The sequence below is a fragment of the Helianthus annuus genome, chromosome 2 (genome assembly GCF_002127325.2).
Source record: "Helianthus annuus cultivar XRQ/B chromosome 2, HanXRQr2.0-SUNRISE, whole genome shotgun sequence".
In the NCBI taxonomy this organism is placed as follows: Eukaryota; Viridiplantae; Streptophyta; class Magnoliopsida; order Asterales; family Asteraceae; genus Helianthus; species Helianthus annuus.
Window position 1 is genome coordinate 95031400 of NC_035434.2, and position 13016 is coordinate 95044415.

Here is a 13016-nt window from a genome sequence, read left to right on the forward strand (position 1 = left end):
TAACACTATATAACATTATATAACAAATATAACACTATAGTTTGTCTAATAGAATGTCTCTGATAGATGTATCTAATCTAAATATTAATAAAAGACTCCAAATAATGACACATGGCATTCTCTCCTTCAATCTCATAAATTATTTTTATATTTGTTTAATACATTTTTTTAATATTAATATTAATTATTAATTAATAACCAATATATAGATATCACTTATTTTTATCCTTATCTTTATCTAAAATTAATAAATAACTTCAGTTTTACAATTTAGACCCTTTGTTTTTTACTTTTAACCCAAAGTTTTTCATCTTTTGCAATTTAATCCCAACTTTTTTTTTTTATTTTCAATTTTGATCCACCATACTTTTCATCTTTCCCAAGTTTTTCGTTTCGTTTCAAATTTTGTGAGTTAACGCACCGCAACATGCGTGTGGGGTTCAACATTTTTTCGTATATTTTTTCTCGTTTGACTGGCCCGTCGCGTCACATCTATTTTTCTGCGTTTGACAAGTTCGTCCAACACGCGGGTCCTGGATGGAGTTAGTTATTTTTTTCTATGTTTTACGTTTCGGTTTAATTTCTCAGCAAAGAGCGTACGTAACTCAAAGATTTTACGTCTGCTTTTCACTCGGCGTTATTTTTTTTCCTGTTTTTATTTATTTTGTTTTTACGAACTTTTCCGGTGTTGGTGGTCGCTGACAATGGTATAGTATTGCTATTACTTAACACAGTTTTATGGCATCCGCTGCATCGCAGGGGCTTAATACTAGTAGTGTTATATATTGTTATATAGTGTTATATAGTATTACATAGTGTTACATTGTGTTATGTGGTGTTACATAGTGTTATACGGTGTTTATATGGTGTTATATATAGTGTTATAATACACTTCTCACACTTCTCACACTTTAGACCCTTTTTACACTATCCTTACCCTTAGTATATATACACATGGAAATATAACATAAACGTGCACCTGGTGCAATGTTTGAGTCGTGCGTCTCGTATCCGATTTGCCCAAGTTCGATTCCTGGGTTGTTTCACAATAAACTTTTAAACTAGCAATTATTATTAAAATTTCATAATTATCATTTTATTTAATTGTTTAACTTGATTGATTTTTTGAGTTTATTCTTTTAGCTTATGTTTAAGTGAATAAATTAAAATCCAATTAAAAAAAGAAACCAAACACTAATTTTTCCCCAACGAAACCAATACGTTTATATATCCTTTTGGATATGATAATGAAGGGTAGATTAAACATATGATAATGAAGGGTAGATTAAAGATGGACAAAAGAAAATAAAGGAAAAAAAAAACAGTTCAAAATGGATAAATATGAAAAACTATTTTTTTTTTTTTAAAGTTTTAGTAAAAATAACAGTAAAATAACAATTATATAATTTATTTTTAATAAAATAAGTTATAATAGGCAAATTCGTTTTTTTTATCATTAAAGAAGGTAATAAATGCAAGTTTAAATTTGTCTTAGGTTAGCATGTAATGCAATGCATCAATGAAGTTTCGAACGGACATATACAATTTACGAGTTTTTTAACTTTTTTTCCTACAAAAATAGTGTTTTTGAAAAAACTTGTTTCTCTCCCTTAATTTCATTGGATAAAGCCCAATACAAATAGAGTAAATTACTATTCTCGTCTTTTGCCGTTCAGTGGTCCGTCAGTGATCCAAATTTGTCGTTCAAAAAAAAAAACTATTCTCGTCTTTTAGGTATATAGATATCACTTTAGGTATATAAATTTCTCTTTTCATCCTTAAACTAAGGAAATAACAGAAATCATCATTTATATTCATATTTTGAATCAACTTTTGTCCTGGACTTTAGATTTTTCTGGTAAATCCGGTGACGTCCAATGCATATGAGAAGCATTTTGATTTTTTTATGCCATCTACTTAAAATATTATTAATTAAGAAACAAAAGGAATTTGAAAAGAAATACACAAAATATATAAACCCAACATCATATAAATTATAGAATCATATAAACATGTGCCATAACTTTTCTGTATAAATATAGAAGCGTCTACTAATTCCAAACGAGACAAAGGTCTGTACATACGACACTAGTCGACTCATGTACAAAATGAAATCTCTAAACAACAAAAATCTACCCAAGAACCAACACCAACGCATATTCGACACAGCCTCGACCCGAAACCTGTCAAATGAGTGTTTACTCACTAACTCTTATATCATCAATAACATCCATAGCCTTCATCCTATCGATATCAAAGTTAATAATCGGAAGAGATGACGGTCTCTTGATGGGAAACGGATCCCGCTTAACTTCATGGGTCGGGGAATGACTACTGCTTTTAGTTAGCCTATATTGCTTGCTTAACCTGTTTTGGGTGTCAAATTCTTGACTTTTGCTGATTATGGGGGTCGGTTTTCTTTTGCTAACATCCCGAAGCATTTCTTGGTCTTCGGTTGTGAGTGCAGGCGAGGGAGAATCGGGCCGGTTTGCTGTGAGTTGAATTCGTTTTTGATTTGGGGAGCGGATAGGAGATTTTACCGGTGATTTTATTCCACCGTTTATAGCCTTTGATTGGCAAACGAGGTGATGAAGCCAGATGACTAGTTTAAGGATACATTCTTCTGTTTTTTCCTTATCGGCATGGTGGAGAGTCTCTATTCTTAATGAGTCAACGGGACAAGACAGTTTTCGGTCTGCCTCAGATCTACAGGAAATTAATTAATTAGCTGTTTAAATGAAACTGTATCAGCAGAAACAAGTAGAGGCGGTGACTTCGACCATTTACTTATGAATGGGTCAAACCTCATGTTATGTGTTGACCCATTTACTTACGCACAACTTTAAATTCTGTCTCATCTCTAACAGGTTAATTGGAATTAAGTAAAAGAAGCTAAAGAGAAAACCCGAGGGTGCATATCCTAAATCATTTTACTAAAAAAATACCAAAAATTTAAGTTTGACATGTTCATCTAGAGCAACGGAAATAGAACTTACCCTGTATTTGCCCATTCTCCAACCCAGCCAAAGCCATGATGAGCTCTGCATTGACCCGATTTGTTGTTCAACATGATACAGGATTAGTAGTTACTAAAATATATATCAAACTAGAACTTCAACTAGTTTTTCTTATGTTCTAAAAGTCAAGTGGGCATTTGGAAGTGTATTCATACTGTGATTATTGTGACTAAGAGTCGCAATAATCATTTTTAAATATACATCCAAACACACCCAGGAGCATATGAAGAAAGTAGTCATAAATGTCAAAACTTACTTGGTTGTATTTGTTGCAATTGGAACAAGCCAATGGAGAGTTTTCTCCATTTCTCCTTTAATTTCAGGAATGGTAAGCTGCAACAGAAAACAAAAATAATTTATCACACATGTAAAAACATTAATAAGACATGTTTAATTTGTTGTTCAAATGGTTAAAACTCCCACAAGACTCGAGTACCTCTTCCTTTGGGAGAAACGAATGTAATTTGGAGCGCATTGCTAACTTAATATGAGGCGGTAGTCCTTGGTACAAAGAATCCCGAGTACTTGGAGGCACAAAACCTGAGCGAGTGACCTGATGTGTATCATTAAATACTTCATCACTAATGTTTATTACAGTTTACCGTGTTACTATTACTCCATATCAAACAGAATATTTATCGGTATCCATGTTTATGTCAAAGGAACAAGTATTATAAATGTATGATCACACGGCTAATAATATCTGAAAGAACAGAAACTCACAAGTGTATCAATCTGGGTAATAATATTAGCATAATGTAGCGCAAGACCAGCTGCTCCCAACTTCTGTCGGTTGCTTTTTACCGGTGTTTCGGTATCTGAAATCACATTCAGAAGGTAAAATAATAAATTATATATTACTTGAATCAAACAAGTGAGTTGCTCCTTTCGGAGACCTACCGGCTGTTCCAAAAGCATTATGAATCTCCATGTGTAAGAAATGCACAATGTCTACGAGTTGCTCCATCACCTTAAATAAAAAATACAAGTACTTAGTAACCCTTATACCTTAAACAGAAAAACCTAAAGTGACGAAAAAATAATAATAATAATAAAAATAAGCGTACTATAAAGGATACAGTTGCATTCTACTCTTCTCAAAGATATATAGTTATAGTTTGTTACCTCTTCCAAAATCTTGGACCAAAGTGACTTCTTTTGCAAACTTCTCACGTGCTTCTTTTGACTCTTCAATTCTGCCCTCAAGATAGCAAGGCTGTCCCCTTTATATAAAATTCAATGAATATTAGGTTACATGTACATTTGCTGCTTCAAGCCTAAAACTTGAAACTCAAAGATTCATGCACACAACTCATCTCACCATATGAAAAATAACATTGAAAATAAAAAAATATAAATAAGAATAGCAGGTAATGATATAAGGATTATGGTTATTACCTCTTGGTGGAGCGTTGGGGTTCTCTTCTATTTGCTTACGTCGAAAATCTTGTTCAAACCGGTCCAACGCGTGTAACTCGTGGTATAATTCCTGCATGCAAAACGCTTCACTTTGATTCCAACACTACACAGTTACACGTGCATATATGTACACACAACACATATATAGGGGTGCATTTAATACATATTCAGTTTTAAGTAGAGAAATGCAATAAGCACCTGTACATAGTGCTGATAAGAAGTAGTAGGGGAGAGAAAGATATACGGTTATTTGGTTACATAACCACCATACGCATCACAATCAAAGCAAAGCAATGGGTACACATGCTTATGCAATTCTCTACTTAAAAGTAATTATTTATTAAATACTCCCCTACACACCCTATATGTGTGCGGTTACATAATATGCATCACATATAAGCAAAGCAATGCATACACATGTTTATGCATTCCTCGAAATTCTCTACTTATAATCGATTCTTTATTCCATGTGCAGCGTAAATAGAAGTAGTAATTTTATATCCTTTTAGCTTTATTGGTGATGTATAAGTATTCAGAGATTGAATGTTATAGTTTATAAATAACCAATCCCTTCAAATTACCATTCCAAAGTACTGGCCTTATGTAAGATATTAGGGCCACCTTTATTAACGTCGGCAACTTACTCACATCTTTTTTTGCTTTTTTTGATAAGCATTGCAGAGATATTATAAAGGGAAGGCAAAACTCACTGCAGTATTCTGAACCAAATTCTTCAAATGCTCCATGGTGGTTTCTGCTTCTTCTTGCAGTTGTTTCTGGGGAACTGATTCTGATCCCAATCTAAACAATACAACAAACACATTAGCACCATGTGCAAATCGAATTCGGCAAAACAGATCTATGACAGAGGTGGCAAAATGGGTGGTTTGGGTAACGGGTCAAAAGACTCAAAACAGGTATTTTCTGGTACAAGTCAGGTCAAAAGGCTGAAACACTTTTGTCCAAAAAAAAAAATATTATTTTGATTAACGTGTCAAATAAGATTCAGTGATTAATGTTATTCGGATGATTATATAATTCTTTAAACAAAATGGTTCAGGAGGTTGACTGGTTCCTTTTTAAGAAATTTTCTTTTACCCTTTTGGCATGTTACCCAAGTGACGCGTTCGTAAGCAAACGGGTCGAAATTGCAACCTCCAATTTATGTCCACAGAAATTACTTCTCAAAATAACGGTCTAGGTTGTGCCATTGAGGATCTTTGCATCGATTTCCAAATCGAACCACTTCACCAGAAAAGATTTTTAATTCTTCCCTATAAACATCATAAAAGAAAAATCTTAAAATATCACCACATTAAATAAATGAGTAAAATGTCATTTTTGTCCCTAATGTTTGGTCAGTTTTGCGACTTTCGTCCAAAGGTTTGTCCGCATCTGGATCCAAAAGGTTTGAAATCTTTGCCATTTTCGTCCGGCTCGTTAACTCCATCCATATTTCTCCGTTAAGTCAGGGTATTTCTGTCTTTTTTGTTAACTTAAAGGGCAATTCGGTCGCATGAAAAATGATCTAAAATCTACCACACATGAAAAAGCCCTTTAAGTTGACAAAAAAGACGAATATACCCATGACTTAACGGAGAAAAATGGATGGAGTTAACGAGTTGGATGAAAATGGCAAGATTTCAAACCTTGGAAAAACAAACCTTTGGACGAAAGTCGCACAACTGGCCAAACCTCAGAGAGGAAAATGGCATTTTACTCTAAATAAATAAAAAAGCAATGATTTTATCATTGGTTACTTTCACGGTGCCCACCTTTTATCAAATGCAGCAATTCTGAGGAGCTCATCCATGTCTTTTGATATTAGAAGTTGCACACCTTCTGAAGGCAAGACTACCTCTTTTAAGTGTTTTATGTTATCCTTTGAAAGAGATTGCATTAAGGTGGCACCCTTAACGATTGTGTTTGCAACTTCAAATGATAATATTGCTATTTTATTTCCTTTTGTTGCCACCCCAGACACAAAACCACCACTGGCGTGTAAGCTTGACACGCTGCTGCCAAGGGTATCCAGCACTTCTACTGCCTTTCCAAAACCAGCGGTCCCCGCTTTACCCAAAATTGAACTCACTTCAGAAACCTGCATTAGTCGATTTAAAAATAAAAATTTAAAGGTTGCAAAACTTGTAGTCGGGCAGGTTCGATTTTCAATACAGACCAGTTCAGGTTGGCATCAACACTTTTATTATAAGATTATAACTATTTAATGAATCTGAATAAAATTATAAAGTAATAACTTAGTCTTTTGATAAAACGATTTAGGTGGCTTTAAGCGTTGTGATGTTCCCTTTTTAGTTAAGTTTTAAACTTTTACCCATTGAAAATAACAGCAAAAAAACAACAGCAATCACACAATTATGAGTAAAAGAGTGGAGATTCTATTGGAGTATAATATTTAGGGTTTTAGTATCGAGCCCATGGGCCGGTTTATCTCTATATATTGTGACCCTATTGAATGGAATGAGATAATCAAGTCTTTCACTATCTTACATGGTATCAGAGCCTTAGGGTTCTGGTTACCTATTTTTTCTCCGTTGCGCCATCACAAAAATACAAACCCTAGCCGTCACTACTTGTGAAAAACACTAGACAGGGCGGCGTGCCGCCACTGCCGCAGCCGCCCTGTCCAGCCACTGTTCGTTTTCCGTTCCCGTTCGTTTTTTTAGTTTACTTATTTCATATTCTAATAAAGATTTGGTCTCGGTTTATCACGATCTTTCCAATCACAAACCGCCGATCATCTCGGATCAAGAGATCCATAATATTGCAATCTTTGTTTGTGCCTAATTGGCTAATTGCAATTGCTGACATCATCATTATGCTCCAACCTTTGTTTGGTGACTTTTGTTGTCTTTTGTTGCATTATGTGCTGAGGTGTTTCGTTAAAGAAAAGAAAATTAAAACAACCAAGTACACAACAAGCAGGTCTACTTTTTTCCGTTTCATATGTGGTTGCTTTTGACATCGTCTGATGGGTTTTTCGTTTCCACAAATTTTTGGCTCTGCTTCAGTTTTGTTCGCAAGTGAACAACCACACGGTCCACACATATGATGCTAGCTACGGCTTCATCTTGTTTATTCTGTGTCTCCATCATGCCGCTCCTTGCCGCCATGCCGCCGCCACTCATTGAGCTACGGTCCCCGCTGCCGCCGCACTGCTGCATTGGATGCCTCTTGTAAGATTATGGAATCACTTAAAATTGTGGAATATCATTGAAGATTATGGATTGAAGCTAGTTTTTTCGTTATTGTGGAATGTCATTGGCAGAAGTTTGGACTTACAAGTCAAAGACTGAGATTGAAGCTAGTTTTTTCATTATTGTAATTGCTTGTTTATGTTTATTATTGTTTTCCAGTCTGATCGTCCAGTTCTTTACCACTCTGACTGTGGGGGAGTATTGGAGTATAATATTTAGGGTTTTAGTATCGAGCCCACTGGCCGGTTTATCTCTATATATTGTGACCCTATTGAATGGAATGAGATAATCAAGTCTTTCACTATCTTACAGATTCCTCCGCTGAATACATTTCGAAGAAGTCATATTGTAGTTATCACACAAAACTAGGGATTGTTTTTTATATAAGATGCGTTTGGAATGCATACAATATAGCAGGATAGGGCGTCTATATGGACCTAGTTCCAAAATGACATATAGTATTACTTAAAATGTATTATAAAAGTGACAACTAAATTTTCTATAATGCTAGGCAATTTGCGATTGACTTCTGCATTGTTGTGAGAAATTAAGAAAAATTCTAAGAATGTTAAGGACTTGAGGGTCAAAACTCAAATCCCTCCAATAGAATCCAGAAGTTATAACTACAGGTGTTACTAGTTTAAGTTATAACTATAACTATAACAACAACAACAACAACCATACCCAGTAAATCCCACAAATAGCAAAGCTACTTATAGGGTCTGGGGAGGGTGGGAGTAGACAGACCTTGCCTCTATCCATAGGGATAGAGAGGCTGCTTCCAGAGAGACCCTCGGCTCGAAAACGAACAGCATACCAACACACCAAGTCAAAGAATATAGAAATAAGAAGTCGCCCAAACCAAGAATGTTTAAGTTATAACTATAAACATTCAAAAATCCCAAATATTATATATAGTATGAGAAGACTATTCGTGTCCATATTGATTTCGGGCATAATTCATTTATAAGTAGATTGAACTGGATTTCAAAATTTAAGGAACCAACAAATGAGATCTAAACAAACATTCCTGAGGAGATCAGGTTATTGTAGTAAGTTTTTTTTTTTTTTCTTAATTAGTCTTGTATTCATGAGGATTGTTCTATGCATAGAGATATGTAACAGTATCGCTTACTAAAAAGTCATTAACAGAATAGCCTGGTCTTCAATCTTCTACTCAATATAACATACCCAATATAATCCCACTCATAGCTTTAAATACTATCTATGTGGGTTTACTTTGGCAGGTTAATCATCATACCTACAATTTCTCGTATTGTTATGTCACTTTAACTATAGAGAGTAAATGTAGATGATCCATTGAATCTTTCTACATTTTATTAGAATATGAGTGTAATCTCAAATAAGCTTCAAGAAATCACCATCAGCTCATACTGCTTTTACTTTAGTTGATCAAATATGACCATGTGTTAAATTAACAAATATAGCATTGTGTCAATGAGAGGAAATTTGAAGAATGTTTGTAATCATATGATATGGGAGATGAGTATTATTAGTTGGTTATCTAAAAGACATCTACGGCTTCCTTCCCTAATACGAATCATATGTTTAAGATCATTATTTACGCACACACGATATCTTATGTACGCCTTTTCATTTAACGTTGCTTCATTCTTTTACGCATGAAATACTCACTTCATCATCTTTTATACAACTTCTATACCAAAGTAGATGCATACAATCTTCATGCTAAAGTTAATACATTAAGACATATCAAGTTGCTAGTTATTTTCTTCATCGGGGCTATGGCCATATTAGATTTCCCAGGCTTAACAAAAAGCAAAAGAATTGAAAGAATCCATCACCTTATTAACTAAATCTAAAAATTCCAAAAAGCTAATATTGTGGAAATTTTCGAATCACAACTCTGTGATCAAAATCAAAGATTAGAGCAAACATTAAAGCAGGTATAGCTTCCGAAAAGAATACACAATTGTCAATAACATATGATCCAAATGTCAACAAAATCACAATACCAATTACCAAAGGAAGTATCCAGAAAACTCACCTTTGTCGTCTTGGTCGACCTGGATTTATGCGATAAAACCCTAGCCAATCTCGGAATCCCATCATTATCATCCAACGCATACGAACCACCATTCATCTCTGGAAACGACAACACTTCTCTCAAACTATCCTTACCATCACCATCCACTCTTCCCTTAGGCATAGACTCACCATCCATCCGTTGAGCAGGCAATCCTCGAGACTGATAAATCACCCCAGACCCAAAACTCAATCCACGGGGAAAGCTTCCATTGTCAAAATCATCCTCACTGGATCTCCTAGAACATATTCCACCCATCTTCTCACTCAATTAACAGTTTAACAACACTCACAGAAACCCTAAAACAGTAAATTCATCAAACACCTCACTAATTCTTCAACAATTTCGTTTCACAGAGTAAACTGCAACCATAACACCTAATAGTTCAGGCAAACTAAATCGATAACGAATTCGACGAAAAATTAACAAAAACTTACGCAATTGGATCAAGTTAAGCTGCAAATTGGATTCGAGATTGATTTGATTGGAGTGAATACGTATATTGAAGCATGTTATGCTAGTATTTTGATGCTACGAGAGTATTGAATTAGAGAAAGCATAGGTCGAACTCAAAGACGCCATTGATTGATTCTTCTTCTTGTTGGAGTTGGTCAAACCCCAGACGCAACTAATAACAAACTTATTTAAAGGATAGTAATGCTGTGGAGGTCATGTTCTATGACTGTTGACTCTTTTGTTGGATTTTTTTTCACACTTGGAATATGATATTTGAGATACAGAATATTGTAAACTAGTTGATGCCCCGCCTGCGTTGCGGGGCGATAGCCGAATAATTCTCAATCAATTAAAAAAACACAATTATAGTTTTGTTAGGAAAAAAAAAACTAAAACAATGACAAGACCGTAGTTCTGAGCTCAAGGCAAAACTGTAGTTTGTCAGGATTAATGAGCGAGTGTTAGGCAGCTCCTTGACATGGAAAAAAATTAAATCCAGTCAACCAATTAAAAAAACACTTTTATAGTTTTGCTAAAAAAACTAAAACGATAGCAATACTATAATTTGAACTGAGGGCAAAGTTGTATTTGTTGACTTGGGTAAAATCGTAATTTGACAAAAGTTAAAGTGATGGCAATACTATAAATTTGAACCAGAGACAAAATCGTAAATATAACTATGCACTAAGGATAAAATCGTAATTTTAAGTTGGGGACAAAACTATATTTTTAATTTGAACTCGGGCAAAATCAAAATTTTGAAATGAGGGCAAAATCGTAATTTGAATTGAGGGGCAAAAGCATGCTTTTATTTTGAACCAGTCAAAAACATAATTTTAAACTTAAGGCGAAATCATAATTTTTGAAAGCAGCAAAAGCAAAAATTTATTTTGAACTGGGGCCAAAATTGTAATTGTAATCTGGGGATAAAATCATAATTTTGAACCGATGGCAAAATTGTAATTTTGAGCAAGGGACAAAAACGTAATTTTATTTTGAAGTGAGGGCGAAAACATAATTTTATTTTAAACTAAAGATGAAACCATAAATTTAAAACGAATATAAAATAATAAAACGGGTGGTCAAATAGGAGAGTGCCACACAGCTCTGTGGCACTATTCCCCTAACTTCCTTTTGTATATGTAGGAAATACGTTTCATTTTACACCGTTCCACTTGAGATATCATACGGGTCATAAACAAACAACTTAAAAAATATCTTAAGGTAGTGTTTCGTATGAAGTAACGAGAAAAGAAATGGAATCAACCATTCAAGGGTAATGAAAATAGTACTGTTTGGTTGCTCAAAGAAAAGAAATCACCCATTACTTACCTTATTCCATTCCCTTTAAACATGCTAAAAAACATTCCATCGCTTTCAGTGGCGGAACCAGAACGATTTAGTTAGGGGGTCATCATAAGCTTATATTCTATACTGGTTCAAATTAGGGGGTCCATCACTAAGTTTGTTCTTCAAAAACTTAAAATTTATAAATAAAAATTCAAAAAGTTCCGGTGACCGGAGGGTCAACGGACCCTCTTGACCCCACTCTGGTTCCGCCGTCCGCTCCCACTATTTTTTTCATTCCATTTAGGATAGATAAGCACTTCTCAATTTTGCCCTCATCCTCACCTTTTTTCCCTCCTCTTCAATCAATCGCTGATTCTTATCTTCTATGTACAAGGAATGTATTACGTATCCCTTCTTCTGTGAGCAGAGCATCCTACACCTTTTGGAACCCTAATTGCCATTCACATGTTCAGATTTTCATCGCCATACCCGAAATCAGGTAAATATTTTTTCATTGTATCTTTTCGTGTTTAATTTTTGTGATTTTCACTTCCCAAACTCTCACAAGTTGCTATTTCAATGAATTTATTTAGTTCGTATGTATAAATTTGTGTGGTAAACCATAATTCTTGAAGGGGTATGGTCCGAAAAAGCCACGCAGGCTAATCAGGTCGCGCGCAGGACCATACTCCTAATACATCAATCTGACAAACCTACAAACCCCGCACGGACTACATAGGCACAACCTAAGTCGCGCGCGAGGCCCAAGCAAGGTTGAAGCTCAGATTCTACACTTGGCATCCTGAATGAAAGCTCTCGGTCCCTAGACCTTGCGCCGGCAGATTGGATACGCTCCAGAGGTCGCGCGAGAGTAGCGGCGCAGGCTTATTCCAGGAAGCACGAAAGGCACGAGTGGCAGAGGAGTAAGCCAATCAGCGTCCAACAGGTTGTATCCTATTGTACTCCACAATTAACAATTGTGCAGGAGACAAAAAGTACACAAGGACACCTACGTGGCACCAATCAGGGGGCGGCGACAACTGCCCCATGATCTCCACTCACTGCTGATGTCAGAGAGACAACAAGGACGACAAACCAGACACGTGGCTCCAATCAAGGTGCGCCACCACCGATGATCTTCTAGAGGCACTAACGGTCGCCATAGAAGAGACAAAAAGGATATTCCTTGTTGTCGACTCCAGGCCCAAGGCCCATCAGCCCATCTCCTTGTACACTACTCCGGGTATAAATAGGGACCTTCATGTACAGGTTAAGGGATTCTACTCTCTACTCTCTCACTCTTAACACACGCTTATTTCCTCAAAACAAATACTTATTCTCACGCCGGAGAGTGGTTAAGAGGGAAACCCCCCATATTCCCCTCTTAACGAGCTTAATGGGGTGTTGATTGTTTTGCAGGAAGGATCTCAGCTTTAGCTTAGGAAGGATTAAGAAGATTAACCTCTATGGCTGAAACATAAACCAAGCTAATAAACCTAAAATTAGTTCTGTGTTTCTTCATTGGCGCCCACTGATTTTTAAAATCAT

The 13016-nt window shown here is 35.5% G+C and overlaps 1 protein-coding gene across 1 annotated transcript; it reads right to left on the reverse strand.

Moving 5' to 3' along the window:
* Nucleotides 1–1972: 1972 nt before the first annotated feature.
* Nucleotides 1973–10381, reverse strand: LOC110872368 (protein PSK SIMULATOR 1). Its single transcript, XM_022121146.2, has 13 exons — nucleotides 10160–10381; nucleotides 9684–10084; nucleotides 6212–6537; nucleotides 5618–5710; nucleotides 5147–5237; nucleotides 4416–4506; nucleotides 4143–4240; nucleotides 3918–3987; nucleotides 3741–3835; nucleotides 3454–3570; nucleotides 3274–3350; nucleotides 2997–3041; nucleotides 1973–2706 (listed from the first exon to the last, which is right to left on the reverse strand). Exons 2-13 carry the CDS (start codon nucleotides 9978–9980, stop codon nucleotides 2199–2201), a joined length of 1908 nt encoding a protein of 635 aa, XP_021976838.1. The 5' UTR covers nucleotides 9981–10084; nucleotides 10160–10381; the 3' UTR covers nucleotides 1973–2198.
* Nucleotides 10382–13016: the final 2635 nt, after the last annotated feature.